At 42.8% G+C, this 17,222-nt stretch overlaps 1 protein-coding gene across 2 annotated transcripts in view; it reads left to right on the top strand.

The window, feature by feature from the left end:
* The window catches only part of cplx2l (complexin 2, like), a 30,325-nt gene that overhangs the window by 5,360 nt on the left and 7,743 nt on the right, over positions 1-17,222 (top strand). The window contains exons 2-3 of one of the 2 annotated variants that reach the window (XM_035637293.2): positions 11,314-11,580; positions 13,299-13,383. In XM_035637293.2, the coding sequence (XP_035493186.1) occupies positions 13,353-13,383 (31 nt within the window). In that variant the 5' untranslated portion in view covers positions 11,314-11,580; positions 13,299-13,352. Of the gene's footprint in view, positions 1-11,158; positions 11,581-13,298; positions 13,384-17,222 lie in introns of those variants that run through there. The other variant, XM_035637292.2, reaches the window with a different exon arrangement.

The raw sequence follows: 17,222 nt of genomic DNA, 5'->3' as shown, positions 1-17,222 counted from the left end.
GGGCTGGATCTTGACAAACACCAATATACGACACCAGACTATACATTGTCTGCCGTTCTCCCATTACATCAGCAACATGTTCTCTGACACTATCGGGTATTTTGAGAGGTGAATAGCAGCTTTACATGGAAACCCTGACACACATCGCAGGGCTGTGCTTCCTTTACCAAAATGAATCCAGAAACTTGATATGAGGGGGTGTTCAAGTTCAAGAACGCCTGTACTGTACATAAGAACAGAGTATCTTGTGTTCATGTCAGCTGCGGACGCTTCTGCAGCAGTTTGGTGTTTGAGTGGCAGTGACGCCAGCCAGATACGAGTTCCTGGGGAACAAAAACACCAGAATATTTCCAATTTTTGGAGGAATGTTTTGGCATGGAGCTGGTCACATTTGAGTGATATAAAGCACAACGTTTATTGCAAACAAAAGTCTCACGGTGATTTTCAACTTTCTAATTCTACTGTTTCACTTCTCCAATGTGACTGTCACACATGTCATCTCTATTATTAAGACAACACGTTTGTTTCGATCGAGTCCTCATTCAGTGGAATTTAAAACGTGATCTTCAATGGTTGGTACACTCACACACTCAAACATACATGATAATGCATGATTTACAACTCTCAGTTTGACTGTCTCTCAGGGATTTCCCACCAAGGCACAAAGCTCCAGAAACTCAGATGTACTTCTCCATATTGTCCACGGAGGGGCAGCAGCCTAGCCAGGCTGCATGTTTCTCTGCCATCATCATGACTGCAATGCAAGCCAAGGTCTCTTTCAAGGACGCACATCATATCTGCAAAGTCACATGTACTGTAAAGCGGGGCGAGGCTGAACGGGCGATCTCCCCTCACAGCAAAACAAGGGTAATTCAGAGGCTTTTAGTCTAGACATTCACTGGGAAGCTCTGCACACCGACGCAATAGTTCACACTCAGCCTGCCAATATTTGAGGGTGAAACTTATAAGAGCAAAAAGATGAGAGCACCGACACGTATAACCAAAGGGTGTTTTACTGTCTTTGTTATCTTTGCCATGAACACGATTTTATTTATTTATCTACCAGACCCATGGAAATATTCTCATTGTGTTTTTTGTGTTATCAAATCTATGTGCCATTCTGAAAAATGCTCAGTCTTGTGGGGGGAGAACGTGTGTTGTACTCACAGAATGGGCAGAGCCCTCATAACTCTCCCCCAGCCGTACCTTTTTATAGCCATCAAATATGCATGGCCCTTCTGAGTGTACATACTGTATAATGTATTCACGGATCTCCACTGCACTGGAAAGCTCGCCCCATCAGCAGATTGTGTGTGTGTGTGGAGGACAAGACATGAAACATAATCAATAAACACTGATTCATGGTCTTCTGGAAGAAGGGAGTAATTTTACAGAGTTTCAAAGGAGACACGCAGAGAGAGGCTGTGGGTGGTGTGTTTTGAATCTGTCAGCAATGTAGTGTAAGTGGTGTTACAAATTCTGTTAAAACAGTAAAATATATAAGATATACATTCAGATATATTCTGAATAATAAATTGATATACCTGAGAAATCAACATTGTGAGCAAATAAAAGTGATGAGCGACATCAGCAGTCGTTGGTCGTTGGTCACCGTCAGTGAGTTTTCCCATGAACCCCGTCGCTTCCTGTTTCCAGCATGCGTCTTGTGTAATGAAGTGACTTCTCCATCAGACCTTTCAACCACCATCTTCGGACCATCTGCCTTCCTCACTTAATATGGGTACAAGATGTAAGATCACAAATTGAACATACTTCATAAGCCTGCAAGTAAAAATCCTTCATTGAAAATCTCACCTCCTTTAACTTGAATTAGAGTACAGATGTATATTCACCAAAATATGCTCAAAGCATTAACAGTAGTTCATGCTAAAAATGTTTCTTGTGAGTAGATTGTGACATAGCTCCAGGTCACAATTAAAATTGATTTCAGAAATGAACCCTGCTGGGTGTCCCCTCGCACTCATTTGCTCAAATTGGCCCTTTTTTTCTCTTTGTAACACAGACACCATGCGGACGTTTTAAAAAGTGAGTGAGTTTAGATTCCCAAAGCATCGGCATTATCTCTCACTCCCACACACATGGACACACCCTTGCTCACTGCACATTAACCGCTCGTGCTGTGAGACTGCTCTAATAGCGCAATCTCTGTCACTGGTGGGATGGGTGGAGTGTGTGTCTGAAAAACTATGAGAGTGAGACACACACACGCGCGTGTGTCTGTGAATACTATAGCGAATGGTACTTTGCAGCTCTTTGTCTGAGAAAAGATATTTAACCTGCTATTATTATGACTCCGAGGAACATGGATGCTAATGTGGATAGTTTACGTTGCCAAGTTGGACAAAAGAGGGTTTGCTAATTGAAGGAACACTGCTTTCAGCCAAACATTTTCTATTGCTATTAATTAGGATGACTTTGCAGAACAGCCAACAAACACACACACACACACACACACACACACACACACACACACACACACACACACAAACACAAACACACACACACACACACACACACACACACACACACACACACACACACACACACACACAAAGCGCTCATAGGAGCACACAACCTCAAAGACATTCATATATGCATAGATGCACACACAAGGTGAACGCTCTAAAAGCAGGAGTGGGGGTGGAGGGGTGGGCGGGTGTACCTCACATCTCATGCATCACTCTCCATGCTGGCTCCGTCTTCGTCGTCTGCTCAACTCTGCAGTCGGTCCAGCTTTTCTTCTCTGACTTTCAGTTCAAACAATACCCTGTTGGACACATGAAAAGATTAGATTGACGCCGGGGAGGTAAAAGTCCATTTCTTTTTATTCTGCTGCCAAATTCCACAGAATTAGGAGAAAAACCACATCTTCCCTTGGTCAAGGCAGTTTTACTGTAAACAAAGCCTGTTAAAACAATCATATACTGAAGGTGTTTGAGCAGAATATTCTTTTTGTGCAATAGAATTACGGACGACCTTCGTCTTTTCACCCTCCTCTGTGTGAATGATTGCGGTGCAGTGTGTTTGACAGAGAGAGATAGTCACTTTCGAGCAGACACAACCTGTCAGAGCTGTCCTGAAACCGTCTCCTGTGCAGTTTGTCTCCTCAGGCCAACATTACATTTTCTTCCTCATCTAATTCTCTGTGTGTCTTTTGTTTCTCTGTTGGTGTGTGGCTGGGGGCGGGGGGGGGGTTGCTTTGTGCTAATAATTTAATGTAGGCATACACAGCAGCCTGTGAGATCCCTTTTAGACTCACTGCTCTTTGACCACGCTGCCATTTTAAATTTGGGACACAGCCTCAGATGTTGTCATTTGAGCTGCTTGATGAGCAAACCATTGATTGTTGGGTACTCATCTATTTTTCTCTCTGTCTCTGCATTTTAAGGCGTCCAGTTATAATCGCACCACACTCTCCGTGCAACAGGGGAATGAGTACACACAGTATGGTGCCCGCTACACTGTTTATAATGATCAAGATCATAAAATGTGTTGGGTTCTTTTAACATTCCTTCTTCAGATAGACAGTTAGTCATGGAAGTTTATTCTGTTTATGGTCACAGCAGCTTTCCCCTGCCCCAGGGGCGTCGCCAGGGCCGGGCAGTCCCAGCTGCATTGTTACAGGGTTTTTTTTATTCTTAATCTGCACCGATATATCTAACCCTCTGCTCCTGCTGTCCACTGCAATACCTTTCATGCTCACATTTGGCCGTGTGGTGGGTGTGAATCCGGCTCTCACCGGCCGGTCACGTTCCCCTCTTCACTGCATTGCTCCGTGACAGTTCTACTGCACTAGCTTTCTAGGGCACGGTGCGCTCCACTCTGGATGCTTTCCAAGTGTTTTTGTAGGGGAGAGTAGGGGGCCCAGCCTCCTGCAGTATTTCATTCCTATTTCAGACAGGTACGGGGGCGGCAGGAGGATTTGCGCCGCTCACACACACACACACACACACACACACACACACACACACACACACACCCTGCAGTTGAAAGATGTGGACAAAGCAGCCACGAGGGCACAGTGAGCACCCAACTTGCGAGGTCCAGCCCCATTCATGCGTTTGCCACGACAGACGGCACAGTAGCTACTGTCCCCGTGCACCTGCTGCACTGTGGCCGTGCTGTGACTTGGTCCCGACTCCGCAGCCCTCCTTTCCCTTTTTTGTCCCACTTAGCAAGGGGCGAGTGAGGAAATGATCCAGTTGAGCATGGGAAGTAACCCTACATTTTTTTTTACACTTGTTTGTGTCATTCGTTTATCTTTTACACACAAGCGAGCACCCTCTCCTCACACTGGAGCGCGTCCAGTTGTCCCACCGAGCTGCTTCCTTCACCGCTCCTTCGCTGTGCTGTTAGACCTCAGGGAGCGAGTGATCCCTTGACACCACAATATGGCGAGCTCTGACGTCACAATCGAGTAGAGACCTTGCAAATCCAATAATGGTGATGCACATGATTGATTAAAGGGTCGCTCTATGTGCTGCTGGGTAGTTTAAGGAAATGTTTGGACCCTGGAAAGGCAATAATGTAATTTTCTAATTTTCTAATTTTCTAGGTTGATATTTTCTTTTAAAATAAAGATTTTGTATTACTCTGCCTATGGACAGTGGTCAGCAGGGGATTGATAACAATTGACATTTTCCACCCAAAATACTCGGAATTCAATTCAATTCAATTTTATTTGTATAGCGCCATATCACAACATACATTGTCTCAATGCGAGTAAACAAAAATCCACATGCATTAGATAATGCTATGGACAAACATTATCCTCAGTACATACAAAAGAAATGACATCATTTGTACATATTTTTAATGCGGACCATATGGTTCAATCCATTTCACAGGCTGCAGGAGCTAACGAAAACAAAAAAATCTAATATAGTAAAAATTGCTGATGATGAAGTGCAGCTGTCCGGATACGAACATGTCCTCCATTATTGCAACATGTTCTTGGTTTAAATGCATCTAAATGAGAATAAATGGTGGAGAATCTTTTAAAAAAATTTTTTAGCCAGTTGTCCCCTGTGGCTGTAGTAGCCTAATAAACCACACTAATGAATGTGCAGATTTTCTTGCTTTTTGACACTAAGGAGATCATTGATTAAAGTGTTAAAGATGAGATGCTGCAAAACTACGTCGTGAAATTGGCAATATTTTTTTTCCCGTTGTAAATTGTATAAGATTTACTATTTGCCTTTTGGGTGCTGCAATAAGGGTTCTCAATATGGGTTGGGTCCCTGGCCAACATTAATAATATAGCACCATTACTAACACACCACATTTCATTTCTTTTTTTGAATTTAAGAATAACAATTGATAATCTGTATCTGTATCAAAATACACTTTTTACACAATTTTTTACCCTTTAATAACTCAGGGGTAATGTAAATGTCCCCATGGACCTGCATGGTGGCACTACCTGTGGTTGTTGTGAAATGGTATACATGGTCTAAATCCCTGATGCAGTCAGTCAACAAGCCATTCAGCCTTTCAAGTCAGTCAGTCTGCTAACTGCAAGAAGCCGTGGAGCTGCGATGCCTTTACGCATTGCAGCAGTACACACCTCCCTCTGTGTGGGACTTCAGAGGTCCTCTACGGGTTGATGGACACACACACACACACACACACACACCCCCCACACCCAACACACACACACACCCATCCACATCCAACACACACCCACCCACCCACCCACCCACCCACACACACACACACATACGTACACACACACACACACACACATGCAATCCCCCCCCCCCCCCCCCCGCCTCCTCCTTTCCCTCTTCCAGTGTCTCTGGGGACCTCAGAGCAGCAGGAATGATGGACAGCACACTAATACCCTAAGATAACGACTCCTCCCCTCTGACTTCACAGAATAGCCTGACAGAGGCCACTGTGCCCTTCAGATGGAGGAATATGACCCGCCACGGTATGGGGGAAATTTTGAGGAAAATGCAGCCTTTAAAGCACGAGAGCAAAGACGGAGGGTTATGCTGTGAAATCATTGATATCGCAATCTGCACTTTAAAATATGAATACTGTGCCTCTGCATTTGAGACACTAAAACCGTCACCGGGACATCACATACTGTTCACCTCACAATGCACTGATTCACAGGGGAGTTCCAGTTTGACTAACACAGAGAGGTCACTAATACTTCTAGAACACAACATCGCACCACACACGTTTACAAATGATTCACAAAATTGGTCTAGTTTTTCAGAGAAGTTGCTCACACTGGTGTGCAGGTCATTATAGCTACGTTAATAACACACGGGCGGGGATGAGTCCTTTGTGCTATTTTGGGACAGTAACTATGTAGAGACTTGCTTGAGTCTGCAAGGGGATAGGGTGAGAGAGCAGGGATGTCATAAAGGTTTATCAAGGAAAGCGCCTCCTATTACAGATGTGAAGTGTCAGCAAGAATTCCTAGTGTCCTACAGTTGACCCACTACAATAAAAAAAAAAATCCATTTGATATAGTGCAGCATCCCTAGTCTTCACACCCACAAAAAAAAAACATAAACCAAGCAGCTTCTGAACTGATGTCTGACCCTCATGGTTTAAAAGTGTCTCAGCCGTTCTGAAGAAAACTGGACACAAAAATTGTAGAATTTATTGTGATGATATTTTACCCCTCTGCGCTTTGTTTCAGGAACTGTCACATTTTTTTGTATCTTCAGAAACAAAGAAGCACAAATCAGTGACAGCCCTGCCTGCAGTGTCCCATGTGTTCATCCAGTCAGTGATGGGCTGGGTTCGTCTGCAGGAGAGAGCCTGGATAACCTACTGTCAAAATAATGTCTGAAAAAACAAACGATCTTCGCAGAAAACAAGGCAAATATATTTGGAGACATGAGATAAGACCTCAGCATCAAGAACTGGGAATTGAGTCTCTGCTCTGGATGTGTGCACAATACAAAGGTTATGCAGTGATGACAGCTGTCATAGAACAAGATAAGAAACATTTGCTGCTGTTACGTTATTTTTTTAATTCTTTCCAACTAAAGCCACACGTTACTACAAACAACTGCCTGCACATTTTATCACAGCGAATGGGATACAGAGTCATTGCACATCCTACTCTACGATTCAGTAGTTGATACTTTATGAATCAGACGTGGTACAGGGGCCAAGAGGTGGGACAGCTGGCTATGTGTCAGCAAAAGAGGCCGTCTGTTATGTACAGAGGTGTGATAATAAATCTCACAAATAAATCACACATTCTACGACCACCTTATCAACTATTTACGGGAAAATAAGATTAAAAAAAGACAAATGTTGATTGAAATATCATTGACATTATAAACCGCCAATCGGTAATTTATGTTACCCTACTCATGGCAGGTACTGTAACTAAAAAGCACACAGAAGATTTCAAAGGGCCATTTGCTGAGAATCTACTCATGCAGACGCCTAACTCGCTGCCTCGGTTGGCCACATCCTGCCTCGAGAAATGGCACAGCAGCAATGAGTTGCTGTCGTGGACATAATTCACATTTCATTTGACAGCAGCCATGACAAAAGACCCAAGGTCAGCGTTCAATACTGTGCCTTATTCCAGTATCAACTCCTCTTTGTCAAGGGGCAACGGCTTCAGCAGATCAAATGCAGGAAAGTCTCTGTAAAGGCCACACAGTACATTAATTTTGCTGCCCTTGGATGCAGTAAGACTAGTAAGGAGTGCAGTGATTTGGCTATAATACTTGCATGATCACTAACTGGACGTAACGGTCCATTGCATGTGGTGTCAATATTTTATCGAAAATGCTCATATCTATTATTTGAGTTAGTAAAGGTGTGGCAGATGCAGCCCACTGCTGCCAATCACACTAGCAGGTTGGCTTCAGGGTTGCTGATGTTGATGGGTCGGTCAAATCGCCACTTTTGTTCAGTATTCGGGATACCTTCCAAAAAACTCCCATCAGCCCCAGCTGTACTTTCTGTTTAGGGCTAATAAGGGAATATAAGCATGCTACCACAATAAAAAAAAGGTGATAAACAGCACTGAGGATCCACTCATGTCAGCCAATGTGGGGCCAGGTATTATTGTGTTAGCCTTGTTGCAGCTCAGAGTTCGTAGCTCCAAAATGGGATGTTTTCAACCGAGTAAAAACATTTTTCAATGTGTTGTTTATGTATGAGAATATACATTAACTTAACATCAAAACAGCTTGAAGAGAGCATGAAAACCGGCAGTACAGCAGTGTTTTCACGTGACAGGAGTGCTATGTTAATTTGCCCTTTTTTGAATGGCATGCAGTCTCCATGGAGCTCAGCCTCACATATTTTGGTACAAAATGCTAATGAAGTTATCAAATGTGTTTCATACCACACCACCAGCGCTTTCAGTGTATTCACAGGGTTGTTCATTCCAGGGGCTCCGGCATAGATTGGTAAGTTTATTTTGTTTTGGCACATATCCATGGTGACTCATTACTTGGGTGGAAGCCATGCTGACATCCAGAGAATTAAAGAAATTACAGCCGTTTGAAATCCTGTTGTGAGAGTGACAAAAAAGAAAAATCCGCAAAGAATAAAGTCAACATATCAAAACACACGGAAAAGACAGAGCAGTGGAGGGTGCCTGATCACCACCTGGCTGTTTGCACATTGGGCTATTAAAAGAGTCCACAGAAGGCCACAGTAAAATGTTGTTTAAACCACAATAGTTTAATGGAAAACTTGGTACACTCTTTGGTCTGCATGGGATAAATATGAGACAACATAGGTGTGAAATATTTGGTTAGAGGAGATTTTTTGTTGTTGTTGTTGTACAGTGGATATGGGTCAAGAGCAAACGTGGCCAAGTCTGACCTTAAAACCAAGAGACTATAAATCACATATGAAATAAAATAAACAAACCTGTGTAACAGTGGTGATGGTGGACAGTTAGGGGACAACAGCACAGTGGGTGCGCGCACACACACACAAGCATGTGTGCTGCTGTTGTTTTCGAAGCCTTTCCAGGCTATAAACGAGGTGATGGATGCCTGTGCCGGAGTGTGTTGACTGGACACAGCCACACGGCCTCCTAGGTCTTGATTAATTAATGGGAGATGGGAGCAGTTTAAGCTCCCCTCGGCCCTCTGTTTGCTCTCTCTCGGCCTGTCTCCCTCGCCGTGCGTGCAAAGTGCAGCAATGTTACAAAAGCAAGGACTTCACAAGCCTTTGCTGGGGAAGAAAAGGCTTCTTTTAGAGCTGGAGGTTGAGTGTATCATCAGAAACAAGGTTATAGTTAAAGTAATAAATATCTTATTCTTTGTCTTTTATCGTTACAGTCTATCTGCTGGTGCTGTTTGTGCCGGATGTATAAGCAGGTAATTGTAAGCAAACCGTAGCTCGGTATAAGTAACAAATACATGTCTGTATGCTAATAGTATTTGAGGAGGTTTTTTTTGCTGTGAGGTTGATTTTTTGATATTTCTGCCCCCTAGTGGTCAAAAGGCAGTTAACCCAGCTTTAACAAATGTATTTCAAATGTAGTTTTTGTTGTTTTTTCATCAGTTGAGATTCTATTTGCTCAGCAAATGAATTTCTGAAAGCAGAGAGCAAAAAAATGATGTCTACAACCAAGCAACGGAAATCAAATGGATAATTCAGGCTTTACGTCCTTTGAACTTTGAGACATTTTTTTTTTACAATCCCCGTGATCATTTGATCATGCATGTTGCTAGGCCTAGCAGATTTCTAGCAGTGCCATCATAACTATATAGATCCCGACAATACATTTGCATCATGTTATGCTTTTTTATATTGTGCATTTTTGGCCTCTATTTACCACATTTGTCTGCCAGTTGGAGTGATTGTCAAATCACAAGTAGAAATAGTAAAAAAGAAAGGTGACGCATCCACTCAGAGGAAAGAATGAGCAAAATCTAGTACTGACCTCTCTGGGGAGCTGCAGCGTTGGCAGAATCCTTTTCATCCTGCCAGGAAAAATATTTTCAAGGAAAATCTTGAGGCAGCTGACAGGACACCACAGTAGATCCCTGCAGCTGAATATACATATATGATATCTTAAAGACCCAATTTTACTTGCCAGAAGCCTAAAGCCTCTTATTATTATAACTGCTTGAGAGTCTCGTCATTGTCACCTTGGATTTTAGAAAAGGGGGCTGTGATAGAATAGAGGCGACGGTTTGTCAATGAGCTATTTTTTAAATTAATGCCATTTCGTGACTAACACAATTATCCATTTCATTGCTCTTGTCTATGGATACAACAAAAACAACAGCCCCAATCAAGTAGTGAGACGGTAGATGCAAAACACAGAGGTTCGTAATAAACACTGAACAGCGAAAAAACAACATGCCAGCTACTCTCTGGGGTGATTTTTCTAACCGGCTGTTAAAACGGCTATGATAAATAATTTATATACACTATAGACCAACTGACTAGATGCAATGTTAGAGGTCCACGTAGTGACAAACCCGTAGATGACCTGACTCTGAAGTTGCTCTGGGCTCTACAGAGCACATTTAGTGTCTTTCAGCTCATTGTTTTGATGGTACAGCTGACACAGCTTCACGGTTTCACTTCACTCTCGCTGCTCTCGGCAACACGGTTTCCACAATGTAGCGGGCAGATGTTCTCCTCGGACAGCTCCGATAGACCAACTGTATGCCACCTGCTCAGCACCAAACAGCAGACAGGCGTTAGCCGGTAAACACGGTGGCGCATTTAGACGTTATTAAAGCAGACGTCGGTATATGGCAAACCGAAGCTAAAAGGGGAAGTAAATGTGAACCATATGGTTGTAAGGTGGCTAGGAACGTTCCCTCCAAATGAATACTAATATGTTTCACTGCATCTGCCGGATGTGTGCGCAGGCAACTCTTCGCCAACACGTACACTGCACAGCTTTATATATATCAGCTTGTTCTGCTGCCCGCCAGTCACACAATTATCTAATTATGATGCTCTACATCTGCACCGTACATATAATTTTTAGCAGAGAAAACAAATGTTTCTCTCTCAGGAGAGAGTGAATGACAATTTAAACATTATGGGCTTTGGATTGACCAACTAAGAACCCCGGGAATTCTGAGCTTTATGGACATGATGGCACATGTCATGAAAATGCTGATTTGATGTTTTTTTTCTTTTTTCTTGAAGTCTTTCATTACAAACATTGCGCTTGTGAAGGCATTTCATTCACGGCAGCCTACTTTTGTTTTCACCATTTCAAAAATCTTTTCTGTGCATTTATTGGAAACTGAAGAGCAGCCTGCACTCGGGCGCTCTTACATTCATGCACTCCCTCCCTCCTCCTCTCTCCCTCTGCAGGCTCTCCTCTCCTCCTGCAGGAACACTGCCTCTTCCTCCGCCGCTGCAGCCCGACTCTGACACAGACCGGCATGTGTGCAAACTGAGAGAGCCACAGAGAGAGAGACGCACGATACCCTCCGTTTCGGTCCAGACGCACAACTTGTGTTCTGTGTTCCATCCCCGCTGAGGACGGAAATCAAAGGCGGTTGTGACACTGCGACGAGGCTTCTTTTGCCTTTTCTTCCCGCGGCGGGATAAAGACTTGGAGGAAGGATCGAAAACAAGGTAAACGATGTGCGAACAAACCTAACACAGGGATGTTGGCGTGCGAGCTTTTTTTTTTTTTTTGCGCACGGGACAAGGATGCAGACGCAGACGCAGAGGTTCGTGCACTTGGTGCAAAGATGCTGATGCGTCCCTCGTGTGCGCACAACGTAGGCTGCCGACCGCGCGAGTCCGGGGCACCGTGCGTGCATGGAGGCTGCGTCGGACGCACATTTTCACCGTGCACATTGAGCACGAGTCCGCACCGGACACGGGCTGCGCCACGGTGTTCTGCAGCGCGCGGACGCGGCGAGGGGGTTCACGTGAGGCGAGAGTGATGCTGCATGCTGCTGCGGAGGAGGATGCCGAGGGGGGGAGAAGGGGAACCAGGAAATGGTTTTCATTGACGCTCGGCTGGTCCCGATTTCGACTTCGGCCGAATGAAAATATCCCGCGGATGAATCAGAACAAAACAAACAAAAAAAAAACAAAAAAAAAAAAAACGAGCGCAGCAAGTTTTCAAGATAATCTTCTAATTGTGTTCTTTTCTCCCGCGACCTTGTCCGTTCAGCAATGACAGAGGGATGCTCTGTCGAAATGCAGCCAAACTATACGTGGACTAGTAGCATAAATACTATTGATTAAATATATGTAGTCACTATAAACTCTGCTTTGAGATCTGCAACATCCATAGACATATCATAGAAATATGCCATCCTAATATATATATATATATATATATATATATATATATAAATCCTATATATATATATATATATATATATATATATATATATATATATATATATATATATATAGTTACTATAAATTCACTGTTGAGCAGTCCCGAGTCACAATATAAATATCATAGAAATGTTACAATGCAATCCTAATATATATAAATAATATAAATATCATAGAAATATTACAATATATATATAGTTACTATAAATTCACTGTTGAGCAGTCCCGAGTCACAATATAAATATCATAGAAATGTTACAATGCAATCCTAATATATATAAATAATATAAATATCATAGAAATATGATATATATATATATATAGTTACTATAAATTCACTGTTGAGCAGTCCCGAGTCACGATATAAATAACGTAGTGTTAACAGATGCCATAATGCCCAATATATCCACACATGAGCGCCATAGATATGCTGTAGGACGCTGTAGGAAGCAGGGCATCTTTAACGCTCTCTCACATTGTGTTGAGGTCGTGTACTCCGTGTACTGACACAAAGCACGTCTCCATTTGCTCATCTTTGACCCTGTCTTTGTTGGGGCGCCTGTTCATTATCATCATTATTTTGTCATTGAGGAGTAATTTCCATGACGATATATCACAGCCAATCAGGCAATGTCAGCATAAACCCACAAGAGATGGAGTACGGTTGTAAATCGAGGGGCGCAGGTGCCTCGGCTAAACTTGGGGTGGTAGGGGAGGGTAAAGCCATCTTAACTCAGTTTCGTTGGCTCCTTGATTCCTTGGACTAAAGCTGATCACATTTTAAGGGCGTCTAAGATATGATTTAATAGTACTCAGGTATATGAAGATATTAATCAGTGTGAAAAAGGGGTTTTTTGTTTTGGGGGTCCTTTGCCATCTCAGAGGTGGTTTTTTTTGTCATCATCCTTCCCCACCCCATCAAACTCTTGTATATGAATGTTTTAACAGTGGCGTTCACACAGTTACAGCTTGTGTATTCTGTCCCCTGGCTGCAGGTCTGTCCCTGATAACGTGACCACTGAGGGAAGAGAACACAGAACTGCTTCATCATGAATTTTGTAATGAAAGCTGCGATGGGAGGTGAGTAGTCTGCCGGGGCTGGAGGTTGATTTAACGTCACTGCAGTGTAAAGGATTTAAAGGGATGTTCAGCACCAGTGGCAGCAGTGCTGTTCTATAGTTCTGTCACTGTGGGCACTGACACTGGGAAGCGATAATCCATGCTGCACCACACAACTAACTTCAAACATTAGCAACGCATTTCCCTCTTTCTTTATCTCTGCATCCATCTTTTAAAAGCCTCTCAGGGCAGGTCATGACTTATTGAAACACATCCTCTTTGACAGTGGATTTGAAGATGAGGATTATAGAAATCTGCTCACCGTTTGTCACTCGACATTTCTGCTCTCGTAGAAAAGGAGTCTTTGTGACCTGCGATTACCTAAACAAGGTTAGGGCTGCTGCAGATGAAATGGCACACTGGCAGCAGCACCAGTCGTACAGTAGGTCTGCTCATAATGTGCCCGTCAAGTAAATACCTCATATCTCCAGAATGTCACCTTCTCAGGATCTATGTATATTTTAGTTTAGAGGCACAAGGATGGCTGAGGTTATGACGTTATGGGATTTTTTTTGTATGACATTATTAATCAAACAGAGTATTAATTTTCAAGCCAACTGTTGGCAATGTTTCAAGCAAAAGAGATAGGGATGGGCTTTTTTTGCCAAGAACTATGACTGACATTTTTTTTCATGAGACTTTTGTCCTTTAAAGCCTTCAGGTACTATCCTTTAGAATATTATCTCAGCTATTATTTGCCCCCCCATTAGTCCTCATTATAGCCCTGTAATTCAGCCTCCTTGTCAGCTATAGCTTAAAGCGGGAAGGCGGAGAAGTGGCAGCAGTTATACTGTAGCAGCTGCACACACATACTGGTCAGTCAGGAGTCAGGACCGTGATGCTGCGCTGCTCCAGTCCAGGTCTCAGTGGCTATGAGGTGGTCACACCTGGGACGTGGAGTTGAAGCAGAGCCCTGGCTCCTTATTGGGATGCAGAGGATGCAAGCGCGGCCTGGTTCTGCACAGCTGCCGTGCCTCGGGTCTGCGTCGTGAATTCTTAAATAAACTGCATTGCATTGACGCCGCCTTCACTGTCTTACCACACTCAGCCTATGTGTGTGGGTGTGTCTGTACGCTGCCCCTGCTGGACAGATATTTTATAGATACTATGGGAGTGTGTGTTTGTGTGTGTGTGTGTGTGTGTGTGTGTGTGTGTGTGTGTGTGCGTGTGTGCGTGCGTGCGTGTGTGTTGCATTGTCAGGCAAGATAAATAATGCAGGCTGCACACAGGCCGACTTTAGAGTATAGATTTTTGAGTGTGAGAAAAAGGTGAGAGTGAGAAAAGACACAAGGAAGAGAAGATTTGATCATTACAGGGCTATGTGTGTCTAATAATTGATACTTGTGTCTTTTAGGGTGATCATCTTGCTGCCAATGCATTGCTCCTTTGTTTCTGGTCCAATTTTACTCACAGGGACATAGTGACCTCTTTCCACAGAAACCTTTGCAAAAATGCTGACAGTGCACGTTGATCACTAAAGCTCCCTGTGGGGGAAAAAAAAATCAGATAATGACACAAACCAATTAGGTAATCAATCAGTTCACCTATCGCTCTGGATGCAAGAGCCTGTGAGTCAATATATCGATGCTAGTGAAATATTCTTTAATCAATTAAGCTGCATTACTGGGAATCCCTTATGGGTCATTGGTCAATAAGTCCCTGGTTTCAATTCCAGCTGGGGACAGTTTCACATCCTGCATGTTTCCAGGTCAGGCTCATTGTCAACTATAAAATAAAGGTTTGCATCCCGGTTCGAACCACCCGGGGCATTTCTGTGTGGTATTGCATGTTCTGCTAATCGACCATAGGTGTGAATGTGTTTGTCTCTGCCCCCCACCCTCCACCCCCCCACAACCTTTCATGAATAAAGTGGCGAATGGCTAACCCACTATTTCAGCCAAGGGGGGAAGTATGTCAAAAAAGTATCAAAAGTAATCAATGAAAATGATTGTAATGAAACTGGGCATACACAGCTTTTCCTCTTGCTCCACAATGAGGTTGATGTTTATGGTTTTAGGTAAAATGTCAGAATAGATTGTAATAACCCTAACTAGCACAGGTCAAATGTAGAAGCACAATAAATACCTTCTTGAGAGATTGATAACAGAATAAATCAAGGTGAATATTTTCAATCTGACTCTATGAAGATCTTATTTAGTTTCCTTGCTTATTACCATCCTGTGATTGTTTTGTTCCTTGTTTGATGAGTGTGTGGTTGGGGGTCTCTGTGAAAGAGAGGATGCTGCCATCATTATTGTGGTACATTACGAAAATAATCATTTAATTTAACTTTGAATTCTGTCAAAGTGTTTAGATTAAGATTTCTTGGATAAGTATTTTAGGTTTTATAGGGAAAAATAAATTCATTTTCAAATGCACCGTCATGATCTGTAGTAGAAGCCATGAGATTATAGGAGAGTCAAACGTTACATAAAGAAGATTTCCTACAAAGAAGTTTGTAACTGTCCCATTTACTCCAATGAATCATCTTTTAAGCCAACTGTGAAGTGGTGTTCGCTGCGTAGTTAAAGTTGTAAATGAACAATACTGCACAAAATATTTGAGTGCAACTTTAGTGTTACTAATGATACAATACTTATGGACATAAAACATGTTTTCTAAGGTGAAAGGAGCTCATTCTCACACACTTAGCTGCAGGAATTATATTGCAGTATATGTTTTGTTGTGTTGAAACTGCTGTGAAACCTTGAGAATAAATTGAAAATACATTCCGACACGCAAACCTTTCAAATATAACGGCAGAGGTTACAAGCAACCAAACAACCCACTGTATATTTCCAGACCGAGGGCAGTTATACTGTATATGTGAACTTGAGTGCCAGTGGTGAGTAAAGCTTTCTCACTTAGAGCACTGCTTGATTCATTGTGCTGCGCTGCTCCACCTCAGGGAAATTGAAGCTGAGTCAAAGCAAAACTGGCACCAATTAGAGAATAAAGAAGTAAAGTAGTGGAACAACAGTGAGCTCACTTTCTTCTCCTTTTACTACTAATTTTTCGTTCAGCTTTTTTCCTGCTGTTAAACAAGCCGCTGTGTTGAGACAATGGTTCCTGTCCTGAAGGCCGGACCTAGATCTCTACACTCATCCACTTTCCCAGCACACTTTGTATTTAGAGAGGGATTCTCCTGAGAACCCGGAGTGGGAAAAGAGGAGATAAGTAGATGTTTATCTGATGCTGTCTAAAGTGCAAGCACTGAGAGAGTCAGCCAAGGATAGGCTTCTTCCTCGCTTTGCCTCAAGACTTGGGATTTAACTGAGATCTAGCAAAGAACTTCCAGAAGGAAATGGATTAGATAGATGACACGTTTTATCCCGGCAGCCGAGCAGTGTCTCAAGTGTTGAGGAGAGGATCGTGATATTATTTTAGCTCTGTGGACAAAATTAGAAGGAGATTTTGCTGCCACAGTCTTAAAAAGTAGACTTGAGGGTGATTAAAAAGGTCTTAACCTTAGGATCTTTATTTTGGATATTCTTTGTTCACAGACATGATAATGTCCAGTCAGCATTCGCATTTTATTTCAGTCACATTCCATACAAATCATCATGAACCGACTTTATGTTTTGCATGAGGGTGAAAGTGCCTCTTTGTCTGCACTGATGTTGATTCATCCATTGTAATGTGGATTATGCAAAAATGATCAGATCAGGCTAAAGGCCAACCTGTCAGCTTCCCACGACAGGCATTTATTAGCCCATATATTCACCGTCTTTTCAACAACTACAACAACCTAATAGAGTGAGCAGGGCTAGAGAGTTAAGACACTTTAATCAAAAACACTC

This window comes from Scophthalmus maximus, chromosome 8 (assembly GCF_022379125.1).
Source record: "Scophthalmus maximus strain ysfricsl-2021 chromosome 8, ASM2237912v1, whole genome shotgun sequence".
In the NCBI taxonomy this organism is placed as follows: domain Eukaryota; kingdom Metazoa; phylum Chordata; class Actinopteri; order Pleuronectiformes; family Scophthalmidae; genus Scophthalmus; species Scophthalmus maximus.
This window is presented reverse-complemented; position numbering and strand designations above follow the sequence as displayed.